The sequence below is a fragment of the Indicator indicator genome, chromosome 17 (genome assembly GCF_027791375.1).
Source record: "Indicator indicator isolate 239-I01 chromosome 17, UM_Iind_1.1, whole genome shotgun sequence".
Taxonomy (NCBI): domain Eukaryota; kingdom Metazoa; phylum Chordata; class Aves; order Piciformes; family Indicatoridae; genus Indicator; species Indicator indicator.
In genome coordinates this window covers 6,278,285-6,296,947 of record NC_072026.1, presented here as the reverse complement: position 1 = coordinate 6,296,947, position 18,663 = coordinate 6,278,285, and the positions used below count along the sequence as shown (strand labels likewise).

General features: G+C 45.4%; 2 protein-coding genes across 2 annotated transcripts; one reads left to right on the top strand and one right to left on the bottom strand.

Moving 5' to 3' along the window:
- Window positions 1-86: 86 nt before the first annotated feature.
- NUP62CL (nucleoporin 62 C-terminal like) lies at window positions 87-8,366 on the bottom strand. Its single transcript, XM_054388773.1, has 12 exons — window positions 8,089-8,366; window positions 6,881-7,260; window positions 6,035-6,148; window positions 5,448-5,576; window positions 4,794-4,889; window positions 4,435-4,540; window positions 4,139-4,283; window positions 3,672-3,721; window positions 3,422-3,556; window positions 2,644-2,755; window positions 1,734-1,800; window positions 87-303 (listed from the first exon to the last, which is right to left on the bottom strand). Exons 1-12 carry the CDS (start codon window positions 8,364-8,366, stop codon window positions 212-214), a joined length of 1,704 nt encoding a protein of 567 aa, XP_054244748.1. The 3' UTR covers window positions 87-211.
- Window positions 8,367-9,198: 832 nt separating this feature from the next.
- On the top strand, window positions 9,199-18,451 carry DNAAF6 (dynein axonemal assembly factor 6). Its single transcript, XM_054388781.1, has 6 exons — window positions 9,199-9,294; window positions 11,667-11,730; window positions 12,560-12,665; window positions 13,458-13,554; window positions 15,283-15,368; window positions 18,322-18,451. The coding sequence occupies exons 1-6, from the start codon at window positions 9,199-9,201 to the stop codon at window positions 18,449-18,451; spliced, it is 579 nt and encodes a 192-aa protein (XP_054244756.1).
- The last annotated feature ends 212 nt before the right edge of the window (window positions 18,452-18,663 follow it).

Genomic DNA, 18,663 nt, shown 5'->3' with positions numbered 1-18,663 from the left:
ACTCTCTGCAACAACTTCATGCAGTGTCTCAGACTGGAGGAGGGAAACCCCAGTCAGATGCTGTAAAGACTGGCTTGGGAAAAAAAAAACAAAAACAAAACAAATTTTATTGCATAAACAAAGTATGAACTGGGTTCATTTCTGAGTCCTAGGTCCCCGACAACCTCTTTCCTGCGCAGATTTTAGATTAATCCTTTAATCTTGGAGTCTCTCAATCAAATGTGATGCGAAAACTGCGCTCTTGTTCCTTGCGGCGGCTCTCACAAACCTTAGTCACCTCCTCTACCTTTCTCTGCAACACAGCTGTGGGAGAAACAAGAGATTAGTCTTACAGTCATCCAAAAACACAACCCTGCAGAGTTTAACCCACAGAAGGAGAAAGAAAATAATTTTGACAGTCTCTCAGATATGACAGCGCACAATAAGGAGGAAAAGCCAACAGAAAGCACTGCTAAACCTCCAAGGCAAAGACAGCTGTCTAAACAGCTTTCTGAGGCATTCAGATACTGGCAAGCAGTTGGAAGAGTCCTGGGATATGTTTCTGACACTTCTTGCCATGCCAGTCTGTTGTAGTTCCAGAGCACTGAATCATAGAGCAGAGCAAACTCTCAAATATACATCAAGTCTAGGCACAAGCTAAAGTGATTCTAATTTCATTCCATGAAAGCTTACCAGAAGCTCTTCAACAAGGCTACAGCACTATGACAATCTGTGGCCTGGAGACAGATATTCCAGGTTCAGCTGTATCTCACACAGCATGCCCAACCCACAACCTCCCAGTAACATGTCAAACAACACCTCTCACTGTCACTTTTCAAATATTCACCACTCAAAAATGATTATGGTATAAATCAGCAGCTTGCTTCACTGCCTCAGACATGTCCTGTGCTCAACTCAGAATTCAATTGCAACTACAAAAGATAAGATTGTTGGTTCCATCAGGGAGAGGCAAAAAGTCAGAACCAGGCTTTGTTCAAACACTGCCTTCATTTGTGAAAGCAGCACCACCCTGTGTCCAACTTCAGCAAATCCACTTAGTCGTGGCTGCCCAGGTTCACAACAATTTGCATGAAGTGAAGCAATGCCTTAGAACTGCTTCTGCACAGCAGGTGCAAGCACCCTCACAGTGCTGCAGCCACAGGGCAGTGTGGTGCAGGCTGCTGCTTTATTCTGCCATGCCCCCGTGTGGCTGCTGGCAGAAGTGGAAAAAAAAAAAAAAAAAAAATCAACTGCACAACTCTCGAATCCCTCACAAGGAGGCACCACTCCCTATCAGAAAACTTCCTCCTCTTTCCTGCTTGTTTTCAGTAGGCCACCACGGTACAGGAGTTAAGGCCAAATCCAAGACAAAAGGCAGGGTGATAAAATTAAACACACACACACCCCCCACAACAATTTTCTTACTCCAGAAGGAACCCCTACACCATTTTAGAAGTTGAAATATTTAACCTTAGTTTAACAGAACAAAGCACAAGGTTTTTAAGTCCTCAGTCTTGAAATTGATGCATCCCAAGCAATGCTGTTTTGTAAAACCCTAGCAGCTGCTGACAATTACTTCTCAGCAGAGGCCTGTAATGCACATCAGGAAAATTCAAGCAGAGAAGACTGTGTCACACAACGTGACGAGAAGATTCCTCACGGATCTTCAAGAATTCATTTATGTTCAAGAAACACTTGCACACGTTACATGCCTTCTCTTTACATCCCCAAAAAGCTTGCAGGACAACTCTCACCTGAGTTCTGGTCAATCCACTGCAATGAATCCATGTGCGCGTTCAGAATTTTACAGATCTGCTGAAGCTGAGTAGAAAGAAGGTGCAAGACATCAGTTACCCTATACAAAAACTAAGGGCAGTAAAAGGCAGCCTGCCTGTCCCTACCTTTGCAGCAGGATGCAATCAAATTTCTCATTTGTACAGCTCCCATTAACTTAGGAGCCACTTTCCCATGGAAGCATGGGCAGCAACTCTGTTGCTCTGTTTCTCTTTAGCAGCAAGAAAACTGAGTCTGGCTTAGATTTATTCCAGTTCAGACCCAAAGAGCACCACAGCACTAATCACCTTAGGCTTAGGTGCCAAAAGTGAAAAGAAATGGGGAGAAAACCTCAGTCTGTAATACCAAAAGGAAATTTCTATTGAGATAAAGCCACAGGGAAATAAGTTTAACATATAGCAGAAAGAAGTAATTCAGATCTTGTTTTCGTGAGGATACAAAAGTAGTCTAAGGAAAAAGAATCAGCAATTATGGCAGGCTTGGACAAAGTGTAGGTATGCCATAAGAATGATGTAAGAAATGGGACAGGCAGCAGAATCAAACAGGAGTGAGGCTGCCTTACACTGTGCTGGCACACAAGTTTTACCAGAATAGAAGCAACACAAGGACCCTATGGTCTTCTCTGGAGACTTTCAGAACCTGCCTGGACACCTTCCTGTGCAACCTGATCTAGGCAAACCTGCTTTAGATGATCTCTGGAGGTGTCTTCCAAGCCCTACCATTCTGTAATTTTGGGAAAACAGAGTAGCTTTCAAAGGCTGAAATCACAAGCAGTGGAGTATCCACAAGTAAACAAGGAGTTGGGACTCTTTCAATAGCCTTTGTCTCTTACCAACATACCCATTTTAGAACATGAAAGCTGGAATTTACCGGGTCACTTGTGTCTGCTGGGCCTCTTGATGTATTCAGGTGCTCAGTGATGTCCTTCAGATCCTGCGCCATACGCTTCAACTGAGCGTCTATGTTTTCAGCCAGTTTATAGCTGCAAAACACATGGGAACCAAGGTCAGAATATGTCAAGTGAGCTTAAGACGACCTGCTCCTAGTCACCTCACCTCTGGGCAATCAGCTTCCACGCCTCTCCACCAAAGTTCACAGATGTATGGGAGCAGCACCAGGACAGGCACACTTCATCACAAGATGAAGTAATTGCTGACCTCTTTTCTCTTGACAGATGCACTGAGACAGACAAGCAATAGTGTGGAGGGCTGTCAAGAAGGTTTTGCCAGAACTGAAGGAGCTGGCCAGTCCAGATTCTTCCAAAATTTGTATGTCATGACCCAGACAAACGCTTCTTTTAAATTACCCTACCATTTGACACTTAAGGCTTACAAGGATGCTTGAGCCACACACAGCGTACCTTGCTCTCATCACTCGTTTTTACAGACTATGCCAAAAGTAGTAACCTTTTCCCAGAGAGCTGATTAGACCAACATCCAGAGGACTTTTCTTGCTCATTCAAGGGCTTTCAGTCACAATTCCCTTGTTTCTAGTGCCCAACATCTCAGGTGCCATGCATAAAACAGGATTATATGTTTGACAAAGGTCATTGACAGATCAATATTCTCATGATCACCAGCTCTACTCTTTGCTGACCGATCACCACTACGTTAGCCTGCAGAGCACATTCCAAGCAGATTTGTCTTACGTTTTCTCCCGTTCCTCATCTGCATGCTGCAAGTAGATAGTCCCACTCTGTTCCTTCACAGACTCTTCCAGTGGGGTCAACAAGTCTTCAAGCTCTTTCTGCTGGGACAGAATGAAGTCTAGCTCCTGATCCAGCCTGAAAGGAGAAAGTGTTAACTACTCAATTTAGAGGTTATACACATTCTACATCTGCCACACAAGAAGATGCAAAAAAGAAACAAAAATCATCTCAGATGTTCATAGTTTCTTACCTTTTCTGATCAAGCTTCACTTTCTCTACTTCTCTGTGTAAAGAAGTAATCTGGAAACAGAAGAGACTTAATTGTACCACAAAGATTCAAAAGTCAACTCATAAAAGTGCTGGAACTGAGAAGCCAGCACCAGACAAATGTCTACTAGAAACAAGAAAAAAATTACAATGAAGATTAACAGACCAAGAATTGACTATCAGAGGTTTGACTCTGACAGCTCCACCCCAAGGCAACTTGTTACCTCAGTGTAAACTCACAGAACAGACTTCCAAACTTCAATGCCTATTAGCAGACATATAGAAAGTGCTTCCCAAGCATCCAGGTACCACTCACATGTATGTTGTTTGGTTTGGGTTGTGGTTTTTTTCTTTTTTTTTTTTTCCACAAGATGCTTGCTGCATCTGGAACATTGAAGGCCTTTACAGATCCAAGCAAACAAAACCAGACTACATTAGACACCATCTTACCTTCTCTCCGTTCTCTATCAGTGTCCGGTCCCAGGCATTCACTTGTGTAGCTTGATGGAGAAAGTGTTTCTCTTGGTCTTCCAGTTCCAGGCTCCACTTGTTTATCAAACTCTCCAGCTGGGCATAAGTCATCACTGGAGGCCCACTGAGAGGAAGTACCAGATAGTACAGAAGACAAGATCACAAACCAAAATATAAACATGACAACAGTCGTTTCCCTTCCCTCCACCAGATACCAGCATTAATCCTGACTCTTGCCACAGCCACGAAACAGTTGGCTATAACAAAAGACTCACCTGGCTGTTGTGGTGGTGATGGCAGTTGTAGAAGTTACAGCTCCAATGGTACCAGTTGTTGTTAATGGCTTAAGACTCAGAGCAAAGCCAGTAGTAGTAGTAGTGCCTGAAACAAGAAATGCACATCAAGCAATACATGATGACACATCTGCTACCTAACAAATCAAAAACAGGTCCAATATACACATTTAAACCCAGTGCTGTATAACATCAAACGAGTCCCTCTGACAGGAAAAAAAAACAAATCAAATGTCTGTCAAGACTAGACCATCAGAGTCCACCAGCCTTATCACTGTGCGTATGAGGAAATGGTAAAAGAGGATCAGAGAAAGAAATACTGTGCAGCATCTAGTCCTTACCAGTGGTGGTGCTTGTTGTGGCAGCTGTTGTTCCAGGAGCTTTCAATCCAAAGCTAAGCGTTCCAAGAGTGGCTGTCCCAGTGGAAGGGGCACCAACTGCAAACAGAAGGTAACAGTAAGAGCTTGTGTAACACATTAAATACAGGGCCCCTTTGAAAAGCTCTATCCTGCCTGCTGACCTATGTCCATGGCATCTTTATTTTTATTAACCCCTGTTTAGGTGAAGTATTATCCAGATACTTGCCAGTTACTCCCATTATTACTATGCAAGCATACAGCCATATGAATACTTGTTTTTAGCACCCTGCGTCTCCACTGGCACAGGCTGCTGTTCTTCAACTTTAAACACCTAAAGCAAGACTCAAGGCACTGGGGTCCAGAAAACAGCAGCAAGCTCAGTTCTGGTAGTACTACCCACACAGCGCAACAAACAAAAATATCACATACAGCTGGAACTGCCCCACGATGCACCTGCTGGTTTGAAAACTCTCCATGCCTCACCACTGCAGACAGTTTGCCAGAAACCACAAAGAGAGAAGGTGGCAAACAGCCAGGAGAGCTCTCATTAATCAGCATCTCCACTACAGACAGGTACCACCAGCCACACTGCTCATTTATTCCCCTAATAGATAAACTCTGCCTACAGTGACTTACGTGACAGGCTTGCGGTGGTCGACGATGTCGGTGCTGAAGAGCTCCCTATGGATGCAAACAACGTAGGCGCCGTTGAGCCAAGAACAGAGGTCGTGGTGGTAGAGGCAGTAGTAGCAGCCGTGGATGTCACTACAAGCAGAAGCAGCATTGATCTTGTACAGTCATACTGAGAATGTGATACATACAACTTTGTCTACCTACCCCATGGATGCAAGAATTTGAAACTCTCTCTCCTCTTAGTCTACCTCAACTCTCCCTCTTTTCCTATGTACCCTTTAAACCTGTGCTTCCCTTCCACTATGCTCCAGCAACAAGTACAGGACAAAACTAGGCACAGAGGATGCAATAAAAGACACAAGACACTGAGGGCAATGGCTGTGTGAACAGATTACTGATGTCATTGCAAATTCACTCTAACACTCCTAGTCCATCTCCAGATTCCAGTTTAGAAAAACTATTCCCATGACAACAGATCTACAAAGCCCTGAGCAGTTACTTCCTCAAAAAAAAAAAAAAAAACAAAAAAAAAAACAACCAACCAAACAAAACAATAACAAAAAAAAAAACCACACACCACCACTTCCTACCTCCAAGTTTGGCTCCAAAAGACAGAGTAGGTCCCTGGCTGGTGCTAGTGGTCAGTCCTGCCGTAGGTGCACTAGTAGTGGTTGCTGTTGAAGGCAATGACCCGAAGTTTAGACCTGGAACAAGGAGCATAAGTAAAATTAAAAGACAAACCTTTTACTACAGACACTGTAGTTTCTGCTGGTCACAACAACAGTCAAGTCAGAAGCAATTAGAAAACTATTAAAATGCAAGGTAACAAGCACTCTTGCCTTATCCAGGAAATTAACTACAGCCACCAAGCTCGCTGTGTGAAACGACTTCCAGCCTCACCCCAGAGCTGATGACCTTCCATCAAAGGCCTCCACTATCACCCATAAGTAGATGGAAAGCTACAAACTGAACTTTTGCCAGATTCTGTGGGAAGGGGCAGGTTCCTGCTGTGAGGGAGTTGAACAACAGTTTGGTACTGTGGGACAGGTACATCCTGTGGTACCCCCCCTTCCCCACCACTCTGAGCTCTTTCCCTCTGCACCAGCAAACATTCCACAAACATTTAAGAAGGGCTTCAAAGGCAGCTGGCATTCTGCACACACTAGTAAGAATATTTCTGCCTCACTCTCCAAACCAAAGGGCTAAGTAGCAATTGTTACTCATTCCCAAAGACCCTGGACAGGCATGTCAGAAGAAAAAACAAACAAACAAACAACCAAACAAAAAACAACCAAACAAAAAACCTCCAAAACAGATTCACTTCATTTCACACCAGCAGAAGCCAAGAGGTCACAGAACTTCCACACCATCCCCAGCTGTCCTCCATGCTGACTGGCCTCCTAACTACAACCACCATTTCAAGCCCAGGCACTCACCTGTAGACTGTCCCCCAAGGCTGAAGGGAGCCACTGACTGGGTTGCAGCTCCTAGGGTAGCAGCAGTAGTAGCAGCAGCTGTGGCTGCTGTCCCAAAGGTCAGCCCTGTGGATGCTGCTTGTGAAGCTGCAGTGCCGATGCTGAAGTTAGCTGTTCCAGCCTGAGTCGTGGTACCACTGGAAAAAGTAAACCCTCCAGCTGTCCCAGACTGAGCTGTGGCGGTGGTGGTGCCAGTAGATCCAAACACAAAGCCAGAAGTGGCTGCTGCTTGACTTGAAGGCACGCTGGTTGCTGGAGTGCTACCAAATCCCAAGGTCCCTGTCATTCCAGGAGCTTGACTTGCAGTGCTGCCTCCAAAGTTTAGTTTTGGTGCACTTGCCCTACAGCAGGAAAAAAAAAAAAAGAAAGAAGCCAATCAGTGGGAGATGCACATCCAGTCAAGCACTGAGACTGCTTTCTTACACAGACTATTTGCTGACAGCAGAAACCATCTTTCAAAGAGATGTGCATTTGTCCAGGTTTATGTTTAGGTTTTGACAAAGCCCATAGCACAACTCTTTGTCAGCTGCAATCCTTCCCCAAGTCTCTCTCCCCACTTCATTACCTCCACCCATCCCACCACCAAGGCATTTGTGGCAGCATAAGCAAAGTTGCTTATTCTTTCAGCTCCCAATCATCCCTCACACTCCTCCACATAAGAGTATTCCAAACAAACTTTTACTGCCAGTCCCCATTTGAGCTCCCTTGCCACTGCTCCCATCTGGCAAGCTTCAACAACAGCAGCTCTGAAGCATCACCTCAAAGCTCACAACCTTTCCTAAAGACAAAATGGTCCCACTTGGCCGAAGACACATTCTGAGCCCTCTAGATTTGGAACAGGACAGACAAGACATCTTGTGCTCAGACACAAAGTTTTATTATTTCTTCACGTAAGCATTAATACCCTAATCACAGCCTCAACTGTGGAACTGCTTATTCTTAACATCCAGCTAAAAAAAAAGTCAGCACTATCAACAGAACCTGCTGAACACTTTGCCCAACGCGCTACAGTGCAGCGGGAACTCTAAGGCACAAGGGCTACAGCTCTGCTCCCTCGCGAAGTACTCGCAAAGCAACGAGGAAGGCATCATCCACTCGCACCGCGGCCAGAGCCGCACAGCAAAGCCAGCGCCGCCACCCTGCACCCAGCCGGTCCCCGAGCCTCTCACCCCAGTGGGAACACGTTTGCCGCCGGAGTCGTGGTGGCGGTGGCCGGCGTCCCGAAGCTGAAGCTGGCGGGCTGCCCTGCAGCGGCCGGCCTGCTGAAGGAGAAGAACGCGGTGTTCTGGCTGCTGGCAGGCGTCTGGGCCGCGCTCCCGAAGTTGAAGCTCCCCGAGGTTGCAGGCGTGGAGAAGGAGAAGGTGCTCGAGCCCGTCGTGGCGGTCGTCTTCGGCGTGCCCAAACTGAAGCCGCCGCCCGCACCCGACCCAAAGTTGAACTGGCTCATGGCAGCTGCGGCCTACAAGAAGAGCAACTCGCACGGTCTGAAACCCCAGACCCGGTGACGCACACTGCGGGACTGCACTTCCACTTCCGCTCCTCTCCTGCACCCTCCAATCGCCGGCCGAGGCCTTCCCGCCTCCTACAGCTATTGGCTGCTGCCGCCGCCGCTTGTGCGGGACCTGCCCGCAGCGTCACAGGGGGCGGGCAGCGGCGGTTGCCGCGGAGACGAGGGACGCGGCCGCTCCTGGCTGCCGGTGGCTGCTGCACGGCGGGGCCCGGGCGGGACGGAGGGGCTCCTTGCTGCCGCTGCGCCAACCTGGGCCGTGCCCGGTGCGTTTGAGAGCCAGCTGCTGAGGGCGGCTTTCGCAGGCGCTGTCTCCGTGCGCCCACAGCCTGAGCCTGCAGCTGGGCTGTTCCAAGCGTGCCCGGAGCAAGGCAGGTGGCAGGGAACCTGTGTGAAGCCCTCTGCCCGGCTTCTCAGTGCTAGGCCTGAGCCATGTCGTTCTGCTGCCCTTGTCCTGGCTGCTGTAGCTGCACATCTGTAACGACATGAGGCCTGCCAGAGCTGATAGTCACTGCAAGGCTTCACCTCTGATTGCAACTCACGCCTGCAGTGCAAAAGGGTCTATAATCTGAGCACTGAGGAAAGGTTGATTATGTTCCAGTTTATATGTTTTGACATCAGGCTTGTAAGCATTTGGCTAAATTTTATCCTCCCAGAACACACAGCAGGAATATTGTGCTTCACAGACAGTGCAAAACACATTTTGTTCTTTTTTTTTTTTCATCTGTTGCTTGTTATTTTTTTCCTGCATAGGCAAGCAGAGGGTATTGCTATGGACAGTATTTCCTCAGGCTCTTCTCTGCAGTTCCTTGCCAAACTACTTCGTGATTCTCAAGAAGAAGAAGATGATGATGATGATGAACATGTGGTGAGTCTTTCATGAGAAATGCTGCTTCTTTTATATGTTGTTCCATAGCCTAACCTTTTTAACTGAGGAGAAGCAATTCTCTCCTTTTGGTTTTGAAGGTTTTTTTGTGTGTGTGTGTTTGTTTGTTTGTTTTTTCCTGGAGTGAGTAAAATGAGAATGAAAACCTTAGAAGATTTTGGACTGAATGAAACATCTAGAAAATACTTTTAGGATAACAAGATCTTGAGGGAAAGAATAAGAAAGATGCCCCAGGAAAACAAGGAGGGACTGTGACTACAAAATGGGAGGGACATCTCATTTTTCAGCCTGAAGGGAATGAGAACATGTAGATAAAAGAGCTTTTGATACTTTAGACTCTCCCTTACTTTCCCCTGAATTGTTCCAGAGATTTCCAGAAGGCAGTTACAGCTAAATACTTCATATGAAGCAAAAAAAAAAAAGGCTGCTGCTCACCTTCTGAGTAAGGACTAAAATATTCAGAGGCAACTAAATGTACTAATTCTGTGTCTCAGTCATTAAGAAACTGTAGAAATGATTGATCATTGAAGTACAATAGATATGTTGGTGATTGTAGAAGAGGAAAGGGAAAATAATAATTCTAAGGTGAATAATCTAAATGGTTATTGAGGGGAATATATTTCCATCATTCTATATCAATTCATTTCAGGACTAGATCAGAATTAAAGGGTTTGGAAAATGTATGCTGTTCTTGCAGTATGCTACTGCTGCTTTTATCTAGGTGTGCCTTTGTTCTGGGAAGAAATCTCCCGGGAGGGCTATAACGACCACCAGTCACAATGTATCATAGAAAGCTTTGGGTTGGAAGGGACCTCCAAAGGTCACCTAGTCCAACCCCCCCTGCAGTAAGCAGGGGCATCCTCAAGTAGACCAGATAGCCCAGAGCCTCACTTTGAATATCTCCAGGGATGGGACCCCAACCACCTCCCTGGGCAACCTGTTCCAGTGTTCCACCACCCTCATGGTGGAGCCCTCAGGTGGAACCCTTGGGTTTTCTCCATATCACTCCTCAGCAAAAAACCATCTGGGTGTCTCAGCAGTTGTACACTAATAGTGGCAATGGTAGTAATATTGGGGATAAAAAGTGTGCTTGTCCCTTGAAATTTCCTTTGAGTAGGTGGCAGTTGTGGTCCTTCATGCTCTAACTATCCTTCAGCTGTTTAATGCCTGCATTTTAATCCTTGCACTATTGCTGTACAACTTTGCAGTAAACATCCTGGCTTTAAATATAGTTTGTTTACAGCTTATTAATAAAATGAATGACACTTCAGAGACAGGAAGGGAAAATTGCCATGAGGGATGTCAATTAAGCCTGAGTCAATCTGGGTAAATTGAAATCTTTATTTTGGCTTAATTTAATGTTCCATGCGTGTGAGGCACTTTTAGCCAACCCCGTTAGAAATGTTCATATAGAGAGGAATGCCTCACATTAGCCTATTAGCAATAAATTAATTCATAATAAGAGGAAAATGTTGTTGCCTCATATGAGCTCTACTGTCAAAACTAATCCAAACACTGTGAGGAGATTTTTCACATAGCACTCTTAGGTTTCCTGCAATATTTTCATGGCAGGCAAAACATGGAAACCTTGCCAAAATGCCATGGAAACTAATCCTCAAACAGCACATCTGTCTGTAATGTTGTGCTGCTGGGAGTTCCACTTCAACTCAGTGTGTCAAGGTTACTTTCTGCTGGGTGAGAGTGGAGAAAAGGGAATGTTCAGTGGTTTGGTCTGGGTTCTAGCAGGGATTTGTTTGACCTAGGGTAACATTTTGTGTTTGTGGTCATGACGTCTGTCTAGTTTAAGGTATCACCTTAAAAATTGCAGTATGCTCATTTTCACTCTTGGCAAAGGGAAATGGGATGGCCACAAAAATTATCAGAGGGCTGGAGCACCTCTCTTATGAAGACAGGCTAAGAGATTTGGGGGTGTCCAACCTGGAAGACCTGGGGAGACCTTATAGCAGCCTTCAAGTACCTGAAGGGGATCTACAAGAAAGCCAAGGAGGGACTATTTACAAAGGCGTGTGGCAACAGCATAAGAGGGGGAAATGGTTTTAAACTAGAGCAGGATAGATTTAGATTGGACATTAGGAAGTTCTTTACTATGAGGGTGGTGGAACACTGGAATGGGTTGCCCAGGGAGGTAGTGGAGTCTCCATCCTTGGAGATACTCAAGAGCAGGCTCTGAGGAACCTGATTTAGTTGGGGTTGTCCCTGCTTACTGCAGGGGGGTTAGACTAGATGACCCCTAAAGACCCCTTTCAACTCAGTGCATTCTATGTTTCTAAGATCATGATCACTGATCTGAGTTCTGTGAGTATTGATTCAAGTTCCATTTGCCTTTTTTGCAGCCATGCTGTTCTGTTAGCACCATGACTCCTGGTTGTATTGGACCAGTAAAGAAAGAAACTGCTGGTAAGGAGGAATGTTTGTATATATTCATCATTCAGTCCCATGTTAGCAAACTGTAACAGCTGTGGTGAGTTGCTACTGATGGGGTTTGCCTCAGTAAGAGAGTGGTCACTGACTTGGATGGATGCAACTAGTATTGCAGTTTTACCATTACACTGCAAAATTCTTCTTTACCTGGAACCTTAACTGCAAAATACACAAAGAGGAGCAGAAAGGGCAACTCCTGAACAGAAGAGCAGGAAAAAACTGTGGCAAATATAACAAATAGAGTGTTTTTGTTTGACCTTCCAACAAAAGCCAGAGATTCTACTATAAAAACCTTCAAGTTGTAGATTTATCAGGCTTACTAGAAAACCACATTTTTTTTCACTTAGGAGAGGCCCAGTATTCTGCCTGTGTACTTTCATGTGACTTCAGTTCCTTATCTGAGCTGTGCTCCACAATTAATGGGAAGAACTGGATTTCTATGTGAGAAGGAGGTCCTTTATTAAGTCACTCTGCTCATCTAAAGATCTCCTTATCAGAGGGCTTGGGCATGATTAATGGTTCATACTTCCACACTTTACCCATTTTGAAGTGGTAGATATTTTATGCCTGAAAGGAGTATTTCCTTAACATAGGGGTTAGGAAAAGGGGAGTTAAGGGAAAAGGAAACATCCATCTTCTAAAAATTCTTATTCATAAGATACTGAGGTAGGCATTGTAATAATTAAATGGGATGCTTTTAATACAAGGATGTTTCTAAAGGCTGCAAAAAATTAAGTTTTCCACAAGGCTAGAGGAACAGAGTCATCCCAAAATATGACAGTATGATTTTCCTCATCACTTGCAGGTACTTTTCAAGTGAAATCTGAAAATAGCAAAACTATTTGGAACACAGAGGAGGTCCCAGAAGGGTCTGAATTTTATGATACCTGGGATCCTAGAGAACAGCCAGAGTAAGTGAGCTGAGACTGCCTTCCTGGGGGTTACATAGAATCATAGAATGGTTTGGATTGGAAGGCACCACCAAAGGCATCCAGTCCAACACCTCTGCAGTCAGCAGGGACATCCTCCACTAGAGCAGGTTGCAGAGTGCCTTCCTGAGCCTGCCCTTGAATAGCTCCAGGGATGGAGCCTCAACTACCTCCCTGAGCAACCTGTTGCACTGTTCCACCACCCTCATGGTAAAGAACTTTTTCCTGGCATTCAATATAAATCTCCTCTTCTCTAATTTCAAACCACTGCCCCTCATCCTATCCCTGCAGGCCTTTGCAAACAGTCCCTCTGCAGCCTTCTTGTAGGCCCTCTTCAGGTACTGGCAGGCTGCTATTAGGTCTCCCTGAAGCATTCTCTTCTCCAGGCTGAACACCCCCAGCTCCCTCAGCCTGTCCCTGCAGCAGAGGTGTTCCAGCCCCCTGATCATTTTTGTGGCCCTCCTCTGGACCTGCTTCATCAGGTCCATGTCCTTCCTGTGTTGAGAGCTGCAGAGCTGGACACAGTACTCCAGGTGAGGTCTTCCCAGAGCAAAGTGGCAGAATCACCTCTCTTGATCTGCTGGCCACACTGCTTTGATGCAGCCCAGGAGGCCATTGGCATGCAATCAGTCATGGTTCTGTACAAAAACCCACTGCAGAAGGGAGACTGAAAAGGAGGAGAAAATGGAATGAGGATATTCATGGTCCTCAGAGAATACAATCTCTGTTACTTTCCCCTTCTCCAGTATTAAGAGGCAGCTGCTTCTTTCTCAGGTATGAGATTTTATTCAAACAGTGTGTGGGGACAGAGGATGTCTTCTTTGGGATGAGCAGGAAAGACCCCTCCACAGCCTGCTGTGAAGATATAGTGGTAAGCTGAATCTGTGTCTCCTTTCTTTGTGCTCTTTCTCTGCTCTTCTTAAGGGACAGAATATAACCACCAAGTTGTGTTTCTGCCTTTGGCCTCCCAGGGGATTTTCTTACAGTTCTCCAAGCATTCACAGTTGTGTGTTGAGTTTGTGTGGTTTGTTTTGGTAGCAGGGGAGATGCTATAGGGGTGGCTGCTTTGAGGAGCTGCTAGAAGTTTCCTCCTCTCCAAGTCACCTTTATGCTGCCCAAGGCAGAGCTAATCAACCATGGTGGTTGATTAAACATTTAAGAGGGAAAAAAAAAAAAAAGAAAAAGAATTTGCTGGAAAAACTGGGGTGTGAGGTGGAGAATTATGTGGACACCGAAGTCAGTGAAGAAGGGGAGGAGGTACACTGGATCAGAGATTCTCCTGCAGCCCATGGTGAGACAGCAACCTGACTCTCTGCAGGCCATGGAGATTAACAGTGGAGCAGACATCTGCCTGCAGCCCTTGGAGGACCCCACACCAGGGCAGGTGGCTGTGCCAGAAGGAATCTGTGACTTTGTGGGAGCAGTCTCTTTCTGAAGGGCTGTACCTCATGGAGGGGATCCATGCTGGAGCAGTTCATGAAGAACTACATCCCACAGGAAGAACTCACATTGGAGAAGCTCATGGATGACTCTATCCCATGGGAGGGACTCCATGCTGGAGCAGGGAAAGACTGGGAGGATTACTCCCCCTGAGGAGGAAGGAACAGCAGAAACAACTGACTGCAACCTTCATTCCCATTCCCCTGTACTGCTGGGAGTGGGGAGGAGGTAGAGAACTCAAGAGTAAAGTTGAGCCAGGGAAGGAGGAAAGGATGGGGAAAAGATATTGTTAAGATCTTGGTTTATTTCTCATTGTTCTGCTGACTGGAATGGTAACAAATTAATCTGATGGGCTTTTTTTCTTCCAAAGTTGTTCTGGTTTTGCATGTGACCATAGCTGGTGACAAGCCCTCCCTTGACAAGCCCAAAGGCTTGTTCACCCACAAGCCTTTTGTTATATCTCCTCCTCCTCATCCCATTGAGGGTGAGAAGTGAGCAAGCAGCCAGGTGGTGCTTTGTTGCTGGCTGGGCTTAAACCACAACAACTTGGTGACCTGAGGAATTTGTCTGTCTCTTCAAGGCCCTGGTGTACTAAAAAAGAATCTGTGCATGTGCCACAGACAGTCTGGGGAGAACTAAAAGTAGCTCTTAAGATGAAGTTTCATCTCAGGCATGGTTTTGGAAGGGAGAGGGGCTGGGAAGGAGATGGTTTTAATCTTCCTGTGTTTATTACCAGGTATTCCAGTCAGCAGAATGCCACAATACTGACAGTCCTTAAAGTTACAGGTGTCAGATGCTGTCCCATTCTTAACATGATTGAATCCCTCCCTGCTTTCTGGACTTGAGGACAAGTGGAACTGCTGTGCAGTTTTTCTAGTAGAAGCAAGCTGGTTTTGGAATACAGAAAGCCACTGTGTTTGGCTGGATGTAGAATGCCTGTCAAGCACATTATCAGCTCAGGATTATGAAGAAAATTAGAATATCAATGCACATCACTAAGCTATTGAAAGCAGTGATTATCGCTGTCATCTTTTCTCTAATCCAAATTACCTACTCAGAGTATTGCTCTTAGACACTAGCATCAAAATATTCATGAAGATGAGATCTTCTATGGCTTGTAAGGCTACATAGCTAATCACAGCTCTGCCCATCATTTCAGGTAAAAATCAAGCTGCCAGAGACAAAGTATGCAGACATCACATTAAATATCCAGGACAAGGTTCTTGACCTTCGAACTCCCAAAAAGTAAGTGAAACATGATTGCTAGAAAGACAGGTAGTACCATGCTTAAAAGGAGGTTTTGACCAAGCCTTCAGTTGAATGCTGTGTAGAAAGCAAAGCTGAAGGTCAGATTATTGCTTGGGGAGGTGGTTGAGTATCTCCCATCCTTGGAGATATTCGAAGTGAGGCTCAACAGGGCTCTGAGCAACCTGATCTAGTTGAGGATCCCCCTGCTTACTAGAGAGGGGGTTGGACTAGATGACTTTCAGAGGTCTCTTTCAACCCAGATCATTCTAGGATTCTATGATTATTAATTGCACATGAGAAACAGATATAGACAAACCCAACCACAGTCCTTCTGTAGGTGTGTGGTGTGCTAGCTGTGAATCTGTGATACTGTTCTAGCAAAAATAGCTTTAAGACAGATTTTTGCTACTCAAACAGTGAGGCTTCAGGGGCCAAAAATATCTGGCAAAAAGCTGCCCATGGTCTTGAAGGACTTCTTGGGAGTTGTACAAATTGATATTTAGAAAACAAATATGTAACAGAATCACAGAATGGTTTGGGTTGGGAGGCACCTTGAAGATCAGCCAGTTCCACCCCCACTGCCACAGGCAGGGACACCTCCTAGAGCAGGTTGCTGAAGGCCCTATCCAACCTGCCTTTGAACACTAAGGCAGTAAAAATCCTGCAGATACATTTTCAGGCATAGATGCAGAGATGGAAATTTCACAAGGTTTTCCTAAAGAGATTCCCTTTGAGTTCTTTTTTTTTTTTTTAATAGGGCTATTTCAAATCCACCAAGATAATCAACCTATTGATCTACCCTCAGACTTCTCAGTCTTCCTTCAGTGTGCAAATGCCCTGCCTGAGATTTCCAGATAATTCCCATGTCTGCTTTTCTTGAAGTCCTTCTTCACAACAGGAGAGCTTTCATAAGCTTAATCCTCTCTGGCCCAGTTTGCTGCACTGAATGGGATATGAGAAGATCCATATGTGATGCACTGAATGAGATATGGGAAGATCTATATCTCATTCCTGCAAGGTTCCTGCAAATAAATTCAAGGTGCAGGCTGTGGATTAAGGCTGAAATAAGTTCTGTCCCTAGCAATCTAGCTATAGAAAAGCCACTTTCCTCACAAAGCCAGGATGGGACAGTTACTCTCTGCTTAGATTTAAGCTAAAGATGCAAGAGGAGTGGCAGAATGTTTGGAAGTGCTAGCCCTGAACCTGGAAAAGCAGGAGGAGTAATTGTTCAGCTAATGACTTGCAGAAGCTATAGGTAGTAAAAAAGGAGGTAGCTTCATGCAGTACTGCAGATTCAAGACCACCTCAGCATCCTTTTTCTTTTGCAAATCTTATCTTTTTGGTGACTCAGATCTGCCATTATCTTCTCAGTATCCAGCTGTCTGTAGTCACAAGCCTAGCAAATAAAAAGTTTGCTGTAAATCTAATGGTTGCTTGGGTAAAGCCTGATCCAGTGCAGCTTTCATGAATATATGTGCAAGCCTTCTCAGTATGAAAGAAACAAGAATTCAAGTTCTACATACTGAATAACACTGTACTCTCACAGAGGTGTAAGAGGGTTCAGAAGAACCATTTCCAACTCTCTAGCCCTGGGGTTGATTCTAGTCCAAGCTGATTTTTAAGGACTTCTCCAAATTATAGCAAATGACTGCTGTCAGCAGGTCTGGTGCAAAGGTGTTTTGACTCTACCTCTTTCAGTGGTGGCTCCCACAAGACAGCTGAAAAGGTCCAAAGAAGAATTGGCATGACTTAAACCCCAGTTTAAAGCAACCTCCATCTATGATAAGGTGTTATCTTGTCAGGCTTTAGAGAGTTTGGGCAAATCTCTTGATCCTGAAGTGTCCTTGACACTGTTTGCACTGTCAGTAGAATGGAGGTCCAAGCCTGGCCCATCAGTTGTACTGTTAATATACAAGGCTGAGAAAAGAGGGGAAGGAGGCCAGGCCTTGCATGAGCAAGTAGGTTTGAATTCTCATCCATGAGAAGCAGTGAATGGGCCAGACTGAGACATCCTCAAGGAGACTTGTCAGCCATTCCAGGGACTGTGGAATAGCTCCTGAGTCCAAGATCCAACCTTTCTTCGTGGATTAGGTGCCCAAGCCACAGGTAGGGATCAATGAATTAATCTTTGATGTAAGTCAAAATCCCAGAAACTTTGTACCCCTAAGTCTGTTTTCATCCCTGAGCTGTGCTTTACAGGGCAGGGACATCCTCTGTGAAACTGCTCTGCCCAGAGTCTCTCATCAGGATGCACCACCTTTCTTTTTACTGGAGGAGACAAACTCCTGAAGACATGTTTAGGCTTTAGGCATTATTCAGATTTTTATCACTAGGAGAGCATTATGAGTCATAGAATGGTTTGGGTTGGAAGGGACCTCCAAAGCTCATCCAGTCCAACCCCTCTGCAGTCAGCAGGGACATCCTCCACTAGAGCAGGTTGCTCAGAGCCTTGCTGAGCCTGACCCTGAATATCTCCAGGGATGGGGCCTCAGCTACCCCCCTGGTCAACCTGTTCTAGTCTTCCACCACCCTCATGTTGCAGAACTTTTTCCTTACATCCAATCTAAATCTCCTCTAATTTCAAACCACTGCTCCTCATCCTGTCACTGCAGGCCTTTGGAGACAGTCCCTCTGCATCCTTCTTGTACTGAAAGGCCACTCTTAGGCCTCCCCAGAGCCTTCTCAATTCTCAGTGCAGTTCCTCTTTCCTCTGCATTTTACAAAAGCAAGAACAGTGTCAAAAAACCACAACCCCTCACTGGAAACTTGCCATAATCACAGCCAGTAGAAAGGAATACAGGGCCTGTATAGCTGTGCACCAGGTATTGCAGGAACCTGTCATGAGAACAAGCTATGTTGAAAGACTATGCCTGTTGGTGAACTGCAAGAGTAACTTGCAATGCCATCTCCTTTGCTCTGAGACACTGAAATTCCCTGTCCTCTCTTACAGGAAGCTGCTGCTGCACCTCCCCTACTGTGTGGACAGCAAGAATGGTAAAGCTCGTTTTCTCTCTGAAGAGGAGACCTTAGAAGTGACCTTGAGAGTATCAAGGGAGTTTGATTTCATAAATTTTGCCTGATGGATAGAGAAATAGGAAAAGTTTGCCAAGAGTAATCTCTTGGTTTGAAGTCGTCTTGCAACCTAACTGGTCATGAAATAGAATATCCATGGAGACACTGACTGCCTTAGCACCCATGACAGCACCCATGGGTTCCATAAGCTGAGGTTGTCCAGCTCTTGTGCTGCTCTGGTTAATGTTCTGCTTCCTGCAGATACAGGCTCTGTGATCCA

Bases quoted from the DNA above. Each gene is read 5' to 3' on its own strand.
- NUP62CL (XM_054388773.1), bottom strand. From the start codon at position 8,366: ATGAGCCAGTTCAACTTTGGGTCGGGTGCGGGCGGCGGCTTCAGTTTG. The intron at 5,577-6,034 runs GTAGGAAGTGGT...TTCTGCTTGTAG, and splicing joins TTTTGGAGCCAAACTTGGAG to TGACATCCACGGCTGCTACT. The intron at 4,890-5,447 runs GTAAGTCACTGT...TTCTGTTTGCAG, and splicing joins GACCACCGCAAGCCTGTCAC to TTGGTGCCCCTTCCACTGGG.
- DNAAF6 (XM_054388781.1), top strand. From the start codon at position 9,199: ATGGACAGTATTTCCTCAGGCTCTTCTCTGCAGTTCCTTGCCAAACTA. The intron at 11,731-12,559 runs GTAAGGAGGAAT...CATCACTTGCAG, and splicing joins AGTAAAGAAAGAAACTGCTG to GTACTTTTCAAGTGAAATCT. The intron at 13,555-15,282 runs GTAAGCTGAATC...CCATCATTTCAG, and splicing joins CCTGCTGTGAAGATATAGTG to GTAAAAATCAAGCTGCCAGA.